Source organism: Labeo rohita, chromosome 1 (genome assembly GCF_022985175.1).
Source record: "Labeo rohita strain BAU-BD-2019 chromosome 1, IGBB_LRoh.1.0, whole genome shotgun sequence".
NCBI classification, from domain to species: domain Eukaryota; kingdom Metazoa; phylum Chordata; class Actinopteri; order Cypriniformes; family Cyprinidae; genus Labeo; species Labeo rohita.
Window position 1 is genome coordinate 48,619,364 of NC_066869.1, and position 21,624 is coordinate 48,640,987.

The window sequence follows — 21,624 nt, forward strand, 5'->3', positions numbered from 1 at the left end:
TTATTTAGATAATGTATCCTTTCCATATTGCATATTTAACTTTTTTTTTTTCAAGAATTGGACATTTTTACGTACTGTATGAAATGTATCTTTCTCAAGAAGATTTTCATAAACCCGACCCCTGATCGAGAACCAATTCTATTTTTTGATGTCATATTACAGGTTCTTCTGACCATTGTATTGGTTCTAGTTTTGGAATCATGGAACTTAAAATGTTCTCTAATGGAATGAGTGTGTAAATGTCTTTTCATTGTGTTATATAAAAAATGTCACATTAAATTGCATCTGCAAAAACCATTGACACTGCAGTTCAAAGCATTTTGTTTTCCAAAATTCAGACTGAAATCTCTTGACGATTTTAGCATTATCAAGCAGGCATTCTACAACATTGACGTCTGTGGAAGCGTGTCTGCATGTTGGGCTGAAATCTGACTCCAGGTCAGGAGGGACAGCAGCTGCTCGCGCACGCCGATACCACCTAAAGCACTCCGCCCACCGCTCCCAAACCTCCCGTCCAAACGGTTGAGAAGAGAGCCAGGACACAGGTGTGGGTGTGTTTGGCATGTGCTGGAGGCGTGGTGCAGGTGCACATGTGCCAATTTGGGGCCGTCTAAGCTGGAGGTGGACGCAGGTGTGTGGCTACCAGATAATAGGGGCTTGAGGGGTTGCAGGGGGCGTTCTGCGTCATGTGAGCATGTTGTTCTTTAGACAAAATGAAACGTCCTAATCAGCTGCATGATGGGCAGGAGGCTTGTGCGATATCATGACCCATTTGGACGTGTAATGCAATGCCTTCATTAAGGGCAGGTGAGGCGGTAATGAGGCCTGCAATTATGTCGACACCCGACAATGCAAAACACCTAAAGACGGTTTCATTCAGTCGGTTTGTATAGGGAAAATATTTTGCTCAATTAAGTGTCATTGCATTTGCATGTCAGGAAAATTTCGATGTTGTGGAGTTAATTGTTCTGTATTGTCTCTCATGCAGAATCAACAGATTGAAATGACATTAAAGGCGCTGTGCAATGTGTAAAATGCATAATGAAGTCTACGATTTGAAGCAGGTAATGCAATCATTTATAGCCTGATGATGCATTGTGTTTTGCTAAGGGAAAATGTTTATACAATTCACTTGCCATTTTTTTTTTTTTTACATTAATTGCATCTACATTTCTAAAAGTAAAAGAATTTTACACTTAAAAAATATGAATGTCATTGCATTAGACATCAAAATATCAGCAAAGAGGTATCTGTAAAATAATTATGCTAGATATTTTCTCAGAACTTAACTTTTTTTGAGCAATTTGGTGTGACATTTTGTTTTCTAATGCAATGACTTTTATGTATTTTTGGCTTAAATACATGTTTTTTTCATCCATTTATGTATTTATTATGTATTTTTGGCTTTCTGTCTTGCAGAATCAACAGGTTGAATGTAATGTAAATGTAAGGCACCAAACACTATAATGTGAAAAACATTAAGTGCAATCATTCAGTCATTCATAGCTTGATGAATCATCTTGTTTCTCTAGGGGAAAATATGAAAAGTATTAGTCAATAAGTATTAAATGTATGTAATTTCCACTCTAATTGTATGTCAGATGTTCAAAGTGAAACTATTTATCTTCTAAAATTATACTTCCAATATTACACTTCTGCATCTTCAAAGAAACAACTAAATATTTATCACCAAATAACATGTGAAACATCAAAAATGCAATGTAGTTTTCACTTTAATTTAAAATGATCTGTAAGGAACCATGTAACATGAAAAACATCAAATATGATATTTAATTTTCACTTTCATTTCATGTAAGATGCTAAGAGTAAAACTGTTTAACCCCTAATATTAACTGGCACTCGAATTAAAACACTTAAAAGTATGTAAATGTCCCTGGTATGTAATAAAGTTTAGTTTTTCAATGCAATAACATTTATGATGGCTTAAATGTGTTTTTATATTCTATATGATATTTTTGTACATTATTATGATGATTATGGATACTGAAATGTTCAGAATGTGTGAGTTTATTGTCAGTAAATACTGCATTTTATTTTCTATTTGTCTTGCAGAATCAGCAGATGAGACATATACGAAAGGCACCATGTAAATTTTGACGATCTGCAGCGCCTTTATGGCGTCCGAGACACAGGACTAATTGTGTCCTCTGTTGGAGACGGATTTGCATGCTTTAACTTATGCAGCGTGACTCGCCTCGCTCTCGTACACAAACTCTTGACACACACACACATGCATCAACTGTTAAACGCTGCTGCGTTCTCACCTACTCACTCTCAACCCCCCCTCTGTTCCACTCTCACGCTCTTACAATTGAAACAGACCACATCTATTTCCTCCTTTTCAAGCAAATGTGGACAGGTGGAGGTTTGATAGACTGGCCCGAACGCCAGATAACGTAGAACAAAACCTGTGCAGAAAAAAGCCAGAATTAAGCTCGCTAGAACATGTGACCTAAACGGCCCAATGGTGCTTGGATGCTTTTTTTCCAATTGTGGGGAACGGTTAAACTTGTCGTCTGACTAAGGGAGAAGCTTTCTGTGGGCCGCCACAACCACAAACCAAGTCTGCGACCGGTCACGGCTCTCTAGGCACTAGAAAACAGCAAGATAAAGATAGACGAGAGCGACTCGAGAGTGAGAGGGGGAGGGAGAATACGTGTTGATGTCAGCGTGTGAATCAGCCAAATCGCCGAAAAAAACCACAGCGACGCGTTTGCGCTCCGGCTCTTTTGCACAAGGGTAAGCATCAGTCAACCACAGGCTGACCGCCGATCACAATCTCCCGTGTCTGTGAGCCATGCACAGAATCCAAGGACAGAACCGCCTCGCTGGACCAGCGCAGGGCGACCATGGGTTTCAGGGTGTGTTTGGGGTTTGGGGTCCGATTTGGGGGGTGGAACGTGGAGGGCGTTTGAGCGAAGCATCTAGCGTGTCGTCATGGGCGTATTTTTGCTCTTTGCAGGGCAAAGCCGGGAGCCCTTCAAAATTCGGGAGCATATCAAGTTGGAAGCGTTGGATTCGGACGAAGACGAGGCGAGGCAGCCGTCGGGAGCCATGGCCTCCAACAGCATCTTCGAAAGCTTCCCGTCCTACCAGTCGTGCTTCTCCAGGGGTGAGTATCCGAAGCGACTCTCTACGGTTTTGTGCGACCGAGCTCTTATCTCTATCCAACGCGCGCCGATGTGGTATTTCAGCAAAGTGACGACACCGAGGTGCTGGTTTGCAGTGTCAGTGGAGTACTGAAATCTTGTGGCTGAATCTGAAAACCACAGGTCTGTGGGTTAGTGAGTACTTCACTGGTAAACCTCATTCAACCAGCCAATGCATAGTGGACTCCAACATGTTTTTTGGGATGGTTCCATATTGACAAAGCTACAGAAAGCGAGCTGCATTAATACTTTTTTCGGTTCTTGCATCGTGCCAAAGCTTGGGTTTGTTGCACATTGTAATTAACCTGTTGCTTAACTTGCATAATAATGAACTTACATAGTATAGAGGCTTTAATAGTTTAAGAGATCGTATTGAATTACTTTTTGGACATTTCCTTTTTGAAAGAGCTAGTGAAAGGATACAGCATGAGAGGGTTTTTTTTGCATGCAGTGTGAGTTTGGAAACATTTTTAGTTCTTGCATTATGCAAAGTTTGAGTTTTTAAGTTAGTTTGTTGTTTAGATGAGTCTCGCACAGCAAAACTGTTGCTTAACTTACTGTCGCTTTAATAGTTTTAGAGATTGTATTGAATGTGACTTTTTGAACATTTTCTGAAACAGCACATTTATTCGCATGCAATATGAGTGTGAAAATGTTTTGGTTCTTGCATTGTGCCAGACCTTGAGTTTAAGAGTTAGCTTGTGTTTTTTGTGCACAGTGAAACAAACCTGTTGCTTTACTTTACGAATCACTTTAATAGTTTAACTGAATGTCTTTTTGGATGTTTGCTTATTTAAAAATGCTATAGAAAGGAAAGTGCACAATAGTTTTATTGCATGCAGTATGAGTTTAAAAACTTTTTTTGGTTCTTGAATTATGCTGAACTTTGAGTCTTCGTTTTTTACCCCAAGTTCTGCTGTGTGAAACTAACAGCTGTGCTGTTGCTAAACTTTCAGGTTATCACTTTAATAGCTCAATGATGTACCCCCAATAGTTTGTTGAGGTCTGGAGGTCAATCCTAACTGAAAGTACTGCAGGAATATTGTCCTGTAACAGCTAAAATAAAATAAAATAAAATAAAATAATTAGTGTTAACTAATACTGAGCTTCTTCATTCTATGAGAAGCAGACTAGCTGAAAGTTATTTTACTTAATTACATTTATTTAATGTAAAATAAAAATAATAGTATAATAAAATAATGTGTTAAATTTAGGGCTTCTTCATTCTATGAGAAAGAAGCCAACTCTTGAGCTAAATCTCAGTTCTGTTTTTTTATTATTTGTTTGACACAAATAGAGAGAAACAGATTCATTTTTAGGCAGCAGTGCTGTGTCTTTACACCTCTGGACTTTCCCTGTATATTAAAGGCTGTGTAGTTTCTCAAGTGCTGTTTTTGATGCCTGTGGGTGTGTGAGTACATAGCTGAGGCCCAAAGATGATGCTTTAGTTTCTTTCTCGTACTGAAATGACTGTGAGTGAAGAGTGAGTGGAAATTACCGTGTAATGGTTAAACTGACTCATTTAGCTGGTCTGAGTGCCTCATCGCACAGATACATTCTGCTGAGTTAATTGGCTCTTTATAACTCACTTCTAAATGTGCATTTTAAAATCTTATTTTTGTTGTGGATCATGTCATGTTAATGAGGTTATGAGGTCTGGTTGCTTTTTTCTCAGATGCTTCTTGAGAAAGTCTCATTTCAGTTTCCTGACTGCTTCTTTCTCATGCACACATACGTCTACATGCATGCGAGCGCTTTCAGTTAACACAGGAAGTTTATCAGTCGCACCCGACGCATGTTTGTTCTTGAGCACATGTGAACAGCCTCGATGTAACATCTCGAAGACGAGGCGGAGACCACATAAAACTAAATAAACGACCTTTATTCTACTAATGATCTCTGTTGCAGAACTGAAGGTGTTTGTATGTGCAGCTCAATGCGTAAGTTGTTTTAAAATGTGATGCCAGTTGTTTTAGCCCATTTTAAAGGAAAATGTACTCACCCTCAATCCATCCAAGATGTAGATGAGTTTGTTTCTTCATCAGATTTGGAGAAATGCAGCATCACTTGCTCACCAGTGGATCCTCTGCAGTGAATGGGTGCCGTTAGAATGAGAGTCCAAACAGCTGATAAAAACATCATAATAATCCACAAGTAATCCTTCCACTCCAGTCCATCAATTAACATCTTGAGAAGACAAAATCTAAATAATTCCATCATTAAGACGTTTTTAAAGTCCATAATCCAGAATAACACTTTCTCCAGTGAAAAAGTCCATCTCTTAAAATCCAGCCACATTTTTGTTTGGAGCTGTTTTGGACTGTTTTGACTTGTAAACGGTGCTTGATCTGTGCAGATTTCTCTCCTCATTCAGACCGCTTTTTCACTGGAGGAAGCGTTATGGATTATGGACTCGTAATTTAGTTAAAAACGTCTTAAAGATGGAGTTGTTTCTTACAAACATGCAGCTTTTGGTTTCACAAGATGTTAATTGATGGACTGGAGTGGTGTGAATTTCTTGTGGATTGTTGTGATATTTTTATAAGCTGTTTGGACTCATTCACTGCGGAGGATCCATTAGTGATGGAATGCTACATTTCTCCAAACCTTTTGTAATGAAGAAACATCTGAAACATCAAAAAAGGTTTTTTTGTCTTTCATTTAGAACTCGTTTGGCGCCATGGAATGCAGCAAGTTACACTGTTGCTTGGCAACTATACATTTAAACTCAGCTTTTACTCCTTAGTAACAAGTTCATTTTCATCTTATTTTGAACACATTCTGCACTGTATTTTAATACTTCTTCCTACAGTGACATTGGCAGTCAACTTTACATTAATGTAAAGAAGTTTGGTTCACCAATAACTGTTAAACATTAAATAAAAATCACATTTATTCCAATGCATGGTACATACCCTGCTCCACATGTAAGTTTCCCTGATTATCTCAACTGGACAGACTGTCTGAACATTGTCACATTGTTGGCACATCTTAGTGCATGTGGTGTGTTTGCCGATATACATTTGCATATACATTTCTATATCAAATGACAATGTTTGTTGCATACAGCTCATTTGTATTTCCTTTTATCAAGGAAAAACTATGCATATGCAAAGCTGGAGTGCATGTCACCATATGTAAGCGTGCACATGGATTCACATATGAAGGCTTTTTTGGCCTTTGTCATTTAGCAGTCACATTTCTTTACTATCAGCGCACAAACCGACAGACGTGTGTGAGGATTTACCCTGTATCTCTCTGTGGCATCGGTTTATCTGGTGGTTTGTGTGTAAATCTAGTAGACACACCCCCACTCTATCGGAATCGCTATTCATGCACGTTCTTACGGTTCTCAAAGAAAGTTCCTTCTTTAAGCTTATTAAGTCATTAAGGTGTGTAGGATTTACTTTCTTTAATGTTCACTCAGAGCAAGTCATTGCATTGTTTTTTGGTTGAAGGTCTTCCATTGGTAATAAGATAATAACATTTCTAATTTATTGGAGTAGGAAGTATATATTGATGCATTGATGTGTAACTTTCAAAGTTGATGCCTTCATGTAGTACCTCATGGAGTTTGTATGGTTAACTATAGTAGGCCGTAGCAAGTGTGAAGGATGCTAAAGAAGTGTTTGAATGTATGAAACAGCATGTTTCTTCACTTCTTTATCTTAAAAACAAGTCACTTTCACCTCACTTTCACCCTTATTGCCTGTTTCCTTCTCCTGATCGCGCCCCATGGCGTCTGGCACGCTGGGCACCGTTTCTTTCCATATATCTTCAGGGTGTTTAACAGTAGTTGAAAGTTTTACAAGGTTGCTTTTGTCCTCCTGTGGGTCAGAGGTGTCGACAGAGATGGATTTACGGTGGTTTTCGAGGCTCGTCGCGGTCCTGCGGACCTGCAGTCGTCCCAGCGGCCTCCCGCCTGGCCACCGCTGATTCTGGTTATCTACATCCACAGGCACCTGTGAAGGAAGCCACTTCGCCTGGTCCATGCAGATTCAGGGAGGGACTTGCATAGGGTCATAAATTCCTGCTCCCCGCTCCTATGTGTCCCTTTGGTCACTGGGGTGAATTTCAAGAGTTTAGCGGAACTAGAAGGTGTGAATGTGAGCGATGGCCGTATCAGAGTTGTGGGAATGTGGTCACCTGCAATAAATTAGCTGCTTTACCACACCAACCACCACAAAGTAAACTCATGTTTCTCCAGATTACCTCTGCAATAAAAGGCCGAAGGGAAAAGTGCATCGGCGTGGCATTCGATTGGAAAACCGCGGCCCTTTCCCAGCACCTTGACAAAGGCTTTTTATGGGCCTTTTTTTCCTGTTTGAGACAGGTGTATGAAATTGTTAAAAGAACTGTCACTGTTGGACATTTCAAGAAGTTCTGTCTCTAGAAAATGTTGTTAAAAATGGTAAATATAGCAAACTAAATGTTATGTATTTATTAGACATATTTCCAAATATTACAATTTTTTATGAAATTATTATTTATTTTATTTTATTTTAATAATTAATCCTTATTATTTTAATTAAAATTAAAATTTTTATTTAATTCTATTTTTAAAGAAGTTATTTTTATTTTTTATTAATTATAATAAAATAATCTATCTGTATTTTTAACTTCTTTTAGTATCATTGATACTAATATACCTTTTTATTTTATTTTCACTTCTGTCATTTTTCGTGTTTGTCATTTTTATCTTTTTTTTTTTGTTTTTTTTTTATTTGCTTATATAATATTTATACATTTTTTTATTATTTAATTATTTTAGTACTTCAACCTTACCTAAACAAAAATGAGAAATGTTGTCTTGGCAACTAGCTTTTTATTTTTTTTAGTTATTATTATTTTATTTTATAATTTTTTTTGTTTTGTTTTGTTTAGATTCTAACTCTCCATAATACCTGATATGTATTAAAGAGCCCTGTTCCGATATGAAATGCTGATGTGTCAATAAGCGAGTATCTCGCGTGAGGAGTCGTCTCTCGTTGGCTTATATTGAGTTTCGTCCCCCGGTGTGTCGCTGTGCTGAAATGGATTTTCTGACCCTGCTCTCTTTACATGGAGCAGCTGCTGCAGAGTTTGGCCCTGGTAATATTGAGCCCAGTGTCTGGTAGACAGGCAGGCAGGCAGGCCGGCCGGCCGGTAGCTATTGAGCCCAGCGTCGGACAGAACCACGATGGGAATGTATTGAGTGGCGTCACCAATGTGCAGCTCCAGGAAAGGAGATAAAGATGGTTAAAAACGGTGGAGGGACTGAGACGACCGTCCTCTTTGACATGGGTGTATGAAATGAACAGAATTGAGACACTGTTGGACTTTTTCCCAGAAAGTCTCTGGGAAATGCTGTTGAAAAATTGTGAATACTGCTATATATATATATATATATATATATATATATATTTACATTTTAATTTGTGCTAAATATGTTTTTTTTAATTAGTTAAATTTATTAAAATTTATATTTTAATAAAAGCTACCATTTGTTATACTACAGATATATTAGACAAAGAAAACATTACCACCAATACTTCATAGAAAAAATCATTAATTTTAATTGTTATATTTTCTGTTTTCAACTTAAAATTAAATTTTACTTAAAGTTTTAGCAATTTTATCTGTCTGTCCAAATAGGTGTGTGTATATTATAACACAAGTACAAAACTTTTACTGCACAGTAAAATTAATTGTAAATTGTTGCACTAATTATGAGAGGGAAATAAGTAGTAGATACTATAGACAATTTTTTCTGTAATATTTTTCACATCAGTTAAAAACATGCGAAGGTTGGTTCTTGTATGTTTATTGGAAGAGAAACTGTCCATTTTGATTTTCAGAAAATAGCGATTAAAGGCAAATTAGGCATTTTTGTCAGTAAAGAGGTCAAGTCATGGAAGAAAATTAGACTATAACTTGAGATTTGATGGGTTAGTTTGCCTGTAGTGTCTGTGCAAGGCGAGAGTAATGTTTGTTTCACTGCTGTACCGGATGAAAACATGGTGATGCTTGCTGTAATATCTTGCAATTTTTAACATTAATTAAAAAAAGTCAGACGTGTATTTCTCCAGGGAGGCTTGTTTTGCCAGTTTCATTTCAATAATTATTTTGAGGGAGACATTGATTCGCTGACCACATCATATTAAATCAACCGCTGATTGGTCAGCCATCGATCTGCTAGAGCTTCATATTGAATCGCAGCCATCCCGTTTGTCATAATGAAGATTTCACGATCAAAAATCACATTTGGAGCCCAAACACGTGTCGAATAATACGAGAGGGCCCAACGTTTCATAACACACATGTGAAGGGAAAAGAAAGCAGTCCTCGGCCTCCCTGCGTATGTTAAGAAACCACAGAGAGGTTTTGTTAGCGCAGATAAGAGGTCGGGAACTCTGCGTTCTTCAGTTCTCCTTCATTATTGGCCTCCCCTCACCCACTTTTCCTGTCAGTCGACAGCTTCACGCTACGAGGGAGACGTGTTGTTGAAAATAACTGTATCGCTGAGAGCCCCGAGTCTCTGTTTTAACACCTAAAGCCCTGCGTGGCGTTTGAGAAAGCGGAATAAGGCTCCGTTCAAGGCTCTGACAGGAAGAAGCAGCTTTTGCAAGGTGCGCGAGGAGCGCGTCCCTCTCTCTCCGTCTGTTTCGTGTGCACAGGATATGTGCAAAAGCCTAGTGCAACTCTGAACTGCAAATATCCTCGTCGTGTGGCTTTAATATCCAGAGTTCGTGAAGCTGCTTTCATAATTGAAAGTAGTTGAACTAAAATCAAGCTACACTTAACAACACCATAAGCTGCAAAAAGAATCTTTGTTGTTTATTTATTGACCCTGTAAATTTAATTGAACTGAATATTTTTATCCAGATGGTTTTATGTAATATATATATATTTTTTTTTTCTTTTTTTCATTGAATTTTGTCAGTCATTTTAATTCCAACACTTCCATTAAATTCACAGGTTCAAAAATAACATTTATTTATTTATTTATTTATGATCCTGTAATTTAATATGAATTTTCTACATGAATATATTCATATGAAGAATATTTAGTGGAGCAAGTTCAGCTGCATGCAAATGTGCAATGTGAAAAAACAGTTTGTAAACACCTGAGTGACTGTGATGCTACTAGAAAACTGTGGTTAAATTTGTAGCATCGCTACTTTTAGTATCACATGATCATTTCATTAGAAAGGTCGTAGGCTTTGTGTGTGTACTTTTTTGTTCCTGAAGTTTCTTTGTTGAGCGTTTGTATGTATGTGGAATCAATAACAGAAGCCTGTCTGTGGTAACGCAGCGGTGACTGTGGCTACCTGGCTAGCCGCACTTCCGTACCCACATGCAAAGTAGCCTAACCAGAGATCTCATTCAGGCAAAGACAGTCATGTAGAAACATGCATGCAGTAAAAACAGAACTACACTAGTCATGAGCTCACCGTCTACTGCCTACAGACCCAGCTAACAGAGAACAGTCTCAGATCTTTGGCTAGTGTTTATGCAAGGTTCTGTCGAGGTTATGAACAAATGTTCTTCCAGTAACGTTAATAGAACGTTCATTCAAATGTCATAACATTCTCAAAACATTAGCACGAAAACATTGTTTATACAACAGTTTTGTCGGTTCAGAGAACAAAAAGTAACGTTCTCATATGGTTTGCAACGTCATAAAATGTAACATTCCTTTACGTGTCGTCATCGGCGTTCATATAACCATGAAAACAAAATACTGGATATTTTGAACATTTAATAATAAAATGTTTATAATTTAATCGGAATGTTAGCAAATGTTCTTAGGATGTATTTTTGTTGTATTAGACGCTTACATATAATTAGCCAGAGTATATTAATGCATATTTGGCGTGTTGTCTGGGGAAGCGCTCCGGGCTCGGGGATGGCCCGAACCCAGAGTACCCCCCTAGGTGTAGTGAGAACTCGGAGTGAGGAGATGGGATGGTGGAGGGATGCTGATAAACCGTCAAAAGGATAGAGGTAAGTCAGCTGTATTTCAATCTATAGTGTTGATTAACTTGAATGGGCTCCTGCTGTGTTAATTAGGCTAGGTATCTGAAAGTTCAAATTCAGGAAGTGAATTGGAATTTAAAAAGCATTCGCATACAAATACTGGGTCAGGTGGTCTATTTTGAATTAGTTTGATTTTATTAAGTGAATTATATTTATAATCAATATTTCTCTTGTTTTGACTGCAATTGGGTTTGTTTTTACTGACCTAGTGGCAATGCATTCTGGGATTGGATACATGCAATGCCGCTTTAGGTTGTGGGCAAAACAAGGTATGTTAGCATTAATTTGATTAATGCATGTCTGTTCTTTTAATATTAATCATCATCCGAGCACAGGTCCTAAAGGAAAAACAAATGACAAATGAGATCTCTTTAATGTCTTTGTCATTTCTCATATAGACCAATTAGATTAAATGGAGACTTCTACTTAAATATCCTGAAAGACCAAGCTCTGAGCAATTATTTCTTCATCTCGCTTGATGACAGTCTTTAACTGTAAGATCTCAATTGTAGTCATTACCCAAATAAAAAAAGACAACGAAACTCATTTCAGTGGTTAAAGTTCATGCAAACACTGACATTTACACTGAATCTGAAACGACAGGGTTCGCACACTCGCTTCTCTTTTTCTGTTAAATGATTGACAGGCCAGTCATTGGATGGGGGTTGACTTCCTGATGGCACATCCTTTGCAGCATCAGTTGTTGGGCCTGTGAGTGTGTGTGTGTGTGTCATTAGATGTCACAAAGACCCTTTCAGTTAGACAGGCTGAGAGTTCCTAACGGTGGCCTTACAGCTGCAGCTTCCTTCCTCTGCAGTATCAGCTTCACAGGAAGCTGTTATTCAGTGTTTTTACAGTCGCGATGTTAAGTCTAAATATTAAAAGAACTGTAGAAACCAATTCTTACAAAACCTGTGGTACCACGGTACAGTGATGGTGTCAGATGCATGTAATATGGTACTTTCATATGTACTGTGGTGCTAGCATGGTTTTTGGATATGTAATGTGGTTCTGTTATGGTTTTTGCATGTATACCATGGTACTGCTGTGGTTTTTGCACCTGTAATGTGACACTAACATGGTTTTTGGATGTGATCCATGGTACTACTGTGATTTTTGGACATGTAATATGGTTCTACTGAGTGTGTGTGTTTTTTTTTTTGTTTTGTTTTTTTTAACAACATGTATCATGGTGTTCCTTTAGTGTTTGGACACATACCACTGTTTTTTGGACATATACCATGGTAATACTATGGTTTTTGGACATGTACGTTGATACTGCTATGTTTTTTGGCAAGTACCATGGTATTATTATGGTTTCTGGACATGTACCATGGTACTTCTATGATGTTTAGACATGTACAGTGTTACATTAGTGTTTGGACACATACAATGGTACTACAATAATTTTTGGATGTGTACCATGTAATGTGGTTCTACTTTGGATTTTGGACATGTATTATAGTATGAAATATGGTTCTACTGTGTTTTTTGGACATGTATCATGGTAATACTATGGTTTTTGGACATGTACGTTGGTACTGCTGTTTTTTGGCAAGTACCATGGTATTACTATGGTTTTTGGACATCTATTATGGTAATACCATGTGTTTTAGGCATGTAATATGGTTATACTGTGTTTTTTTTTTTTTTTTTTTTTTTTTTTTTTTTTTTGGACATGTATCATGGTAATACTATGTTTCTTTTTTTTTTTTTTTTTTTTTTTTTTTTTTTTTTTTTACATGTACCATGGTAATACTGTGTGTTTTGGACATATACCATGGTACTGGACAAAAAACTATGTGCTTTGGACAAGTACCATTGTAATACTATGGTTTTATACTATGGTTTTTAGACATAAACATAAAACATAGTAGCACCATGGTGCATGTCTAAAAACCATAGTAATACCATGGTACTGCTATGCTTTTCAGCAAGTACCATGGAATTACTATGGTTTTTAGACATGCACCATGGTGCTACTATGTTTTTTGGCATTTACCATGACACTACTATGGTGTTTGGACATGTATTATTGTAATACAATGTGTTTTAGGTATGTAATATTGTTCTTCTGTGTTTTTTTTTTTTTTGTTCGTTTGTTTTTTTTTTTGGCCATGTACCATAGTAATACTAAGGTGTTTGGATTTGTATTATGGTAATACTATGTTCTTTGGACATGTACCTTGGTACTGCATATTTTTTGGCAAGTACCATGGTATTAATATGGTTTTTGGACATGTACTGTACCATGGTACTATTGTTTTTTTTTTTTTTAAGAAGTACTATGGTACTCCTATGGTTGTACCATGGTGTTACTTTAGTGTTTGGACACATACTTTGGTACAACAATAATTTTTGAATGTGTACCATGGTACTATTATGGTTTTTGGACATATAATGTGGTTCTAACATGGTTTATGGATGTGTACCATGGCACTACTGTTTTTTGGACATGCAATATGGTTCTACTGTGGGGGTTTTTTGGACACGTGCCACGGTACTGATATGTTTTTTGGCATGTACCATGGTGCTTCTGTGGTTTTTGTACGTTTACCATGGCACTACTATGTTTTTTAACAAGTACCATGGTACTTCTATGGTTTATAACATATAACATGGTACAGCCATGGTGTTCTTGAAAGTACCTTGGAGTACTGTGTAAAACCAAAGTATTACCATCTGATACCATAATTTTAACACTGTATACTATATAGCATTTTTTTTTTCCTGTTATTGTGAATGTGTTTATTACATTGTATATTTGTGTGTCTATGCATAGCATATTCAAAAATCTACACTGTGGTAATTTTTGAAGAATAGAAAATTAGTTCTTAATTCAGAGTGAATTTACATATTCTGTGCGGAGCTAATTTACATACATTCTCATGTTTCTTCCACCTCTTCTGTTTTGGCCTGTACAGTAGATTCCTCGACACTATTTGACTACTATCATCTCAATCTTTGACCCTTATCATATTTATTTACATATTCGCTCTCATCTCCGTCTGCCTGTCTTTCTCTTGCACCAGTGAAATCAGTTATTCAGCCAGACGACTCGCTCTAATCATACATACACAAATAGTTCCATCTTGCGCGTCTCCTTTTAAAGCTCACACGAGAATGCCATCCACAAACTTTACGATGCGCGTCTGCTGCAGTAATTATGTCCGTGTGACTCAGCGGCTCTTGGCCAGCGTCCTGGGCACAGTTAGCATCACCTGTTTCCAGCGCAGTCGTCCAGGCGCCCGTGTGTGTGTGTACATGTTGAGCTATGCTTAGTCAGAGGAGAAGCAGCGAGTGGCAGAGCAGTTGTCTATGTTTAGTCACAGCAGCATCAGTGATACAGCACACAGCCGGACAGACTCTCCTCTGGTCGCCGTCTGGCCGAGGAAGAAAGCCATAGTCATGTCTAGCCACCGTGTCTCGCTCCGTTTAGCGCTAATGCTTAAACACGGGCACGATGACATGGACCAACATGAACTCTGTGTGTGTTTCTGTGTGTTTATAGACATGAGCACTGTGAGGAACATAGGAAAGGACAGTGAGAATAGAGAGACAGCCTAAAATTATTTTTTATTTGTATATTTTCCTTACCTTACTAACATTTGTTAAATGCATGCTTAAAACAAGAAAAATAAACTTTAATTAATTAAAGTTAGTTAAGTATTTCTGGGAAACAAGACACATACAGATTTTCTTTAAGTTACTTTTTTTTTTTTTTTTTGGTGGCAGAAACAAAAAAGCTGAAAGTCAGAATTCAAAGAAAACAAAAGTAATTAAACTTCAAAAATAAAAAACTTAAATTGTGAAATATAAACTCACAGTTACCAGTTTTTTTTTCCTTTTTTTTTTTTTTTAATGATGGAATTAGGCTTCTATATTATAATGTATCTTCAGTATTGGAGTACAAACAAAATAAATCTAAATCTAAATTTTGAAGAAAAAAAAACGTATAAAAATGACCAAAGCACAGAACCAAAATGAATAAAACTTAAGCTAAAATTAAGAATACATATACTATAAATTCTTCTAATAATTAATACTACTACAACTATTTTATTATGATGATGATGATTATTATTATTTTTATTATTATTAATAATAATAATAATTTTCTAATGTGTTTTGAAAAAATGTGTGAGAAAAAACTGATAAGACAGAGATATTTTTTTTTAGTTCATTTTGAAGTCTGAGACATTTTTCGATTGCAAGATTTGGTATCGTGGCAAATCTGAGCACAATTTGAGACATTGTTGAGATTTCTTTTGAAAGGAGATCTTGGGCTCCTTTTCTTAGGAGAAGCAGCTGAGAAGGATGAGGCTTTCCATTTATTCTCCATTTAATCTAATGCATGTGTAGAATAAATAAATGAGCTTTGTGCTTCTTCGTTCCAGTAGTCTTCAGACAGTAATGCAGATTGTCTGTATGATCCCACGCTGTCCTCACAGTCTCTGTAATCTATGGGAGTGAATTACAGACTGTCCTCTGAGGCTCCGCCCCCTCCTCCTATTGACTCCTCCCACGCCCCAGGGGGAGCCTGGACCATGTGGCGAACTGGCCCATGATCTGAGAGTCCCGTCGGCCCGTTTGATCTACGCTCTGCGCCGCTCCGCACAACATCCGCAGCACAGGAAGAGGATCTCTAATAAAGCCTCTTCATTTCCTTTTATTTTCATTTCTCTACAATCTCCTTCCTTGCTGGGGGAACAAAAAAAAAAACTGCGTAGACCTGCTAAACTGGATCAGCTGGTGACCAGTGAAACCTGGACATGGTTTTTGTAAGATTTTACCCATTTTGGACACTTTCATAGCGTTTTTTCCCCTCAGTGAATATCCCATTTTGTTTCTGAAGTCCGGCAGGTTGCTTAAGTAAAGTGCATTCTTGTTGGCTTTGTGTGCCGTGTGACCTGAGCCATGTCGTATGTTTGTATGAACAAGGCCTCACCTTCACCAGAGCAGTCGATAATGAATCAGCCGGGCTGTAGATCCATGCGACCGGTGCACTGATACACTCCTCAATGATCCAGCAGAGACGTCGGGCCAGAAACTGGCAGCGGCAGCCTAGAAATATTGATCAGTGTCGCATAAAGCATGAATAGACTGGCTGAGGATAGGAGGGTGTTGCCATTGATTGCAACATGGCTCTTGACAGGAGCCTCTTTGTTCCTTTGAAGACTGTAACTGAGAGCGCTAATCGCTCCTTGACGAACCGTTTGTCTGATGTTTTATAGACACAAATGATCAGTCTGACTGCTCAGATGTTTAGGCTGGATGTGCGAGGACAATAGTCGACTGTTCGCTGTCATCAGCAGCAAGGAACAACTGCAACGGCCTTTGACATCAGCAGCCCGAGGCCAAACGCTTAAGAGGAAGTAGTACTTTCTCCACATTTCTTTCTCTTTCTAAACCTGTCTCTCCACCTGCTTCTTTGCCTAAGCGCGGGCCAGCGCTTTCCTGTCGCGGTATCTGCTGCTGAGTTTCTGATGGTGAGGCCACATGCAAACATGGCATGGTGGTGTACCAACTTCCCACAATCCCCTGATCCAATGTCACAAGGTCTCACAAGCTTCACTAAAGAAAACTGCAACCCTCTACATGGAGAAATGTCCTTTGTAATGCATCTCCAGATAATTGCATCTCTATGTTAAATTGTTGTTGATGTTTTAATCATTTAGTCATTTTACTTGTTTTTCAGTGAAAATCCTTACAATAAGATATATTTATTCCAAAAATAACTCTGAATATTGTGAAAGTGTGTTTCTGACACGGAACAGAAAAAAAAAATGGAAATTGCGACTTTTATATCACAATTATTTTTATCAAAGTTGTGATTAAAAACAGAGTTTTGAGATCTGAGAAAAAAGTCATAATTGCAAGATTTAAATTTAGAATTCTGCCAAATAAAAAAAGTCATAAGTGTAAGATTTAAATTTAGAATTCTGAGGAAAAAAAGTCATAATTGCAAGATTTAAATTTAGAATTCTGAAGAAAGAAGTCATAATTGCAAGATTAAAATTTAGAATTCTGAGGAAAAAAGGCAGAAATGCAAGATTTAAATTTAGAATTCTGAGAAAAAAGTCAGAATTGCAAGATTTAAATGTAGAATTCCACCAAAAAAAAATATAGACATGAAAAATATAGACATATATATATATATATATATATATATATATATAAATTAAAAAAAAAAAAAACTAAAAATTACTGAAGCACAGAACCCAAATGACTAAAACTTAAGATAAAATTAAAATAATAAATATATGTAAATACTTTATGCTATGTAATAATAAAGACTACATTAGTATATCAATAGTAAAATATCCCTTTAAAAATCAGATTTAAACTTAAAAAAAAATTATCTATATCAACAATGCATTCTCTTAAAACAAGTTTTAATTTTTTATGCAGTGTTGCTTCTCAAGTAAATTTAACTGAAAAATAAGAAGAAGTGCTCATTAAGAATAGGTTTGCAGTGCTGTATCTCATTGCTAATTCAGTGTTTCCCAAAGAAGAAATACATTTGGGGCCTTTGGTGAAACAGTATTTAAAAATAGTGAAAACGTGTATTAATTAAATGTATATTAATGAAAAAATATATATTCGTTTTTGCCATGTTGAAGATGTGGCCTAACAACAGGAGTTTCTAAGTTTTTCTCATCTGTCCTGTCTAATTTAAGTGTGTACACTAGTAAGCAATCATCTGTCACATTTGGCCTACTCCGTTTGATTACTTTTGCTGCAATTAAGCGCTGACGGTGATGCTGAACGACGTTTCAGAAGCATGTGGTCACTCGGAATGCATGCGGCCGCTTCGTGCCACTCTGTCTCGTCATTGCTGTCCTGAAGCTGTGAGACCGCAACAGGAAATACCAATATAATGGTCGATACTGGCATGGAGCAGCACACGGTCAGAGCCGCTTCGCCAAACCACAGAAAGCCTCCTAGACTTTGATAATGGACCATCCGTAGCACCGATGGGATCCGTCCCCGAGTGGACCTCCACCGTACTTCTGCCATGTGGTTAACGACTTCGCCACTCGCGCTTGCTTAGGAACTTTCCGTGTGTCTGTTGCTAATTTATTTATCTGTGGATTTCTACTCGACGGTCCCATTTGCTGGAATGTTCTTCTGGCTAATTTGGTAGGCCCTCATCCGCATAATAGTTTGAGTGAAGGGGAGAGTGATGAACGGGGCTACCGGAGGAGGGCTGGAAGTGACTTTTGTCCCAGGACTTTCTGAGTTATTAATTGATTTTGTGGGTGACTAATGACTTTTTTATTGAGCAGTTTCCTCACGCTCCTGGAGGGAGAAAAGCCAGACTGACCGCACCAAACTCTGTGGCCTAGATATGGAGGATGAACAGAACAGAACGCTGGTCACTATCTGACACAAATGGCAGGAATAAACTCTGTATGAACATATTTTAAAAAAATGAGAGGATTTTCTCATTTCTAGTGACTAAAAAGTTTATTTAGAATTTAATAGGCACATGGTTCATCTAAAAGGAATATCTGCAAAAAAATGTATATAAAATTAAGATGAAATAAAAGTTTGAGCTGGTAAAATATTTATTATCTTTATTTATTTTTTTAAGAAGTTTGTTTTGCTCACCAAGACTGTATTTTGGTACAGTAGAAATTGTGAAATATTATTATAATTTAAACTAACTGTTTTCTATGTGAATATATGTTAAAATGTAATTTATTTGTGTGATCAAAGCTACATTTTCAGCATCATTACTTGCATACTACGGTCTTTAGCGTCACATGGTCTTTCAGAAATCATTCTAATATGATGAGTTAGTGCTCAGAAAACATTTCTGATTAAAATGTTTTAAAACACAGTTACATAAATATAGTTAGTACATTTTTTTAAATTCATTTTTTAAATAAATTTAAATTTATCAAGGATGCATTAAACTGATCAAAAATGACAGTAAAGACATTTATAGTGTTTACGAAAAAATCTATTTCAAATAAATGCTGTTCTTTTTAACTTCCTGCTCATCAAAAAATCCAGAAAAATAAAATCAATCATGGTTTCCACAAAAATATTGGGCAGCACAACTGTTTTCAACATTGATAATAATCAGAAATGTTTCTTTAGCAGCAAATCAGCTTATTAGAATGATTTCAGAAGGATCATGTGACACTAAAGACTGGAGTAATGATGCTGAAAATTCTTCTTTGATCACAGAAATAAATTACATTTTAACACATTTTCACATAAAACAAAACTATTATAAATTGAAATAATATTTTACAATATTGCTGTTGTTCCTGTATTTTTCATTAAATAAATGCAGCCTTGGTGAGCAGAAGAGACCAAATGTGTATCCAAATGTGTAAATCTTTTGTTGCACGAAAATCTATTCATATATTAATTGCAAATCTACCATAAATCCAATCAATTCCAAAATTATGCAGACTACAATTAGCCTCCGCCCCCCTTTAAGCATGCATTATGTTTTGTAGTGGTGTTCAATCAGGTTAACAGTAGCTCTGCGCTTTTAATGAATTGGTCACTTCGGTTCTGTGATGTGTGTGTTTGTGTGCTGCTGGTGGATGGCGTGAGGCTGGCGAGTGTTTGAGGTCTGAGCTTGAGTCACTGTCTAAAGAGCCCATCTGCCTCTGCTGACCACAACTCATCCAGCATTAACCGCCAGCACTGGTCAGGCCGGCTGTCTGCTCAAACAAAGCTGTTTTGTTTGCGGCTGTGGCTCTGCGGTCCACGCTACATAATCACAGACTCGCCGCAACACAACAACACTGACTGACACAGTTGTCTGTCTTTGAGCTCACAGTTTGACGGTGAATCCCAGGGCTTGGATACAGAGTACGGTTTAAGAGAGTAAACGAGGAAACGTCTGCACTGAAACACTCGATGGATAGACAAGGAAACATGTGGAGCTGATGAATGAATGGAGGCACTTTAAGTCTGAATCAGTGGGTTTAATTAGAGGCTGTGTTGTGCTGAACAATAGCAGTTTTCACAGAGTTTAAGTTGTGTCTGCATGATTCATATGGAGACAGATGTCATCATTACATGCATTTCTCAACTATGAGTAAGAATGTTCAAATGTGAGTGTAGCATCAGTGAATATTGCCTATTATCATTTATTCAGAGCTTTTAAAGCACCACATTTAATTGCCATGTCACTAGTGCTGTATAATTTAATTTTGGCCATTTTCTTTACCGTAAAAACTTTCTGAACAGCTTCACAAGTGACTTTTTGCTCGTGCACCAGTCATTTCAGCACCAAACCAGCATACAAATTCATACTAGTCTGAATTTGGTGTTTTCAGCAGAGAAAGTGATTCTGATCTGAACAAATGATAGTGGTTTTCACATTTAATTGACACTGAATCTTTAATTCACCTACAAATGATTTGTAGAGATCTCTTATTGGTACCTGCAGAGAATGTAAAGTTTTAATCAAGATTTATGTGCTTAGTAATACAAATACACACTACCATCCAAAAGTGCTGGTAAAATAAATAATTATTTATTTATTTAAAGACGTCTATTCTGGTCACCAAGACTGTTTTGGTACAGTAAAAATTGTAAAATATTATTACAATTTAAAATAACTTTTTTTCTATGTGAATATATGTTAAAATGTAATTTATTTGCATGATCAAAGCTGAGTTTTCAGCATTATTACTCCAGTCTTCAGTGTGCTTTGGTACTTTTGGATTATTATCAATGTTGAAAACAGTTGAGCTGCCCAATATTTCTGTGGAAACTGTTTAATACTTTTTATTTTTTGGGAGTCCTTGATGAATAAATAGTTTAAACGAAAAGCATTCATTTGAAATAATAATCCTTTGTAACATTATAAATGGCTTTAGTGTCACTTTTGAGAAACTTAATGCATCCTTGATGAACAAGAATAAAATAGAATAGAATAGAATAGAATAGATTCAAGTAAATTATATTTTTGAAAATTATATAATTGAATGTCATTATGTGATTTAAAATATATATATTCAAAGTTGTAAAGGTATCAATTCAAATTATATATATTATAAAACAAAATATTACATTAAACATATTATATGTAATTTAAAAATTGTACATTATATATATTTTCTATATTAGGTATCTAATAAACATGTTTTCGTTTCTCTTCAGGCTGTAATGGATGATGAACAGTCTTTGAGTGTCCGTCTCTGTTATCAAACTCCTGCTTCTCATTTCCTTACGCATCTCCGGCTCTCAGTCCTGCCACATCCTCGCGTTCCTGCGCCAAAGGCGGCGGCGTGTCACAGATACGTTCTGTTGGAAGATCTAGTCCAAAACCTTCCTCCATGGAGCTCAGTTAATTCAGTTTCCTTGCATATTTCCTTCAACAGTGTCTTGTAAATGTTGTTATATTTGTTTCTCATTGAGCATAAAGCAGTCGCTAGAGCCGAACCGTCTGTCTGTGGAT

At 36.9% G+C, this 21,624-nt stretch overlaps 1 protein-coding gene across 3 annotated transcripts in view; it reads left to right on the plus strand.

Annotated features, from left to right (window-relative positions):
• Positions 1–485: 485 nt before the first annotated feature.
• The window catches only part of runx1 (RUNX family transcription factor 1), a 54,444-nt gene continuing 33,305 nt past the window's right edge, over positions 486–21,624 (plus strand). The window contains exons 1-5 of one of the 3 annotated variants that reach the window (XM_051119625.1): positions 486–631; positions 989–1,064; positions 1,420–1,446; positions 2,074–2,760; positions 2,984–3,133. In XM_051119625.1, coding sequence (XP_050975582.1) covers positions 3,076–3,133 — 58 coding nt within the window. In that variant the 5' untranslated portion in view covers positions 486–631; positions 989–1,064; positions 1,420–1,446; positions 2,074–2,760; positions 2,984–3,075. Of the gene's footprint in view, positions 632–988; positions 1,065–1,419; positions 1,447–2,073; positions 2,883–2,983; positions 3,134–21,624 lie in introns of all 3 variants that reach the window. The other 2 variants (XM_051119617.1, XM_051119634.1) reach the window with 2 other exon arrangements.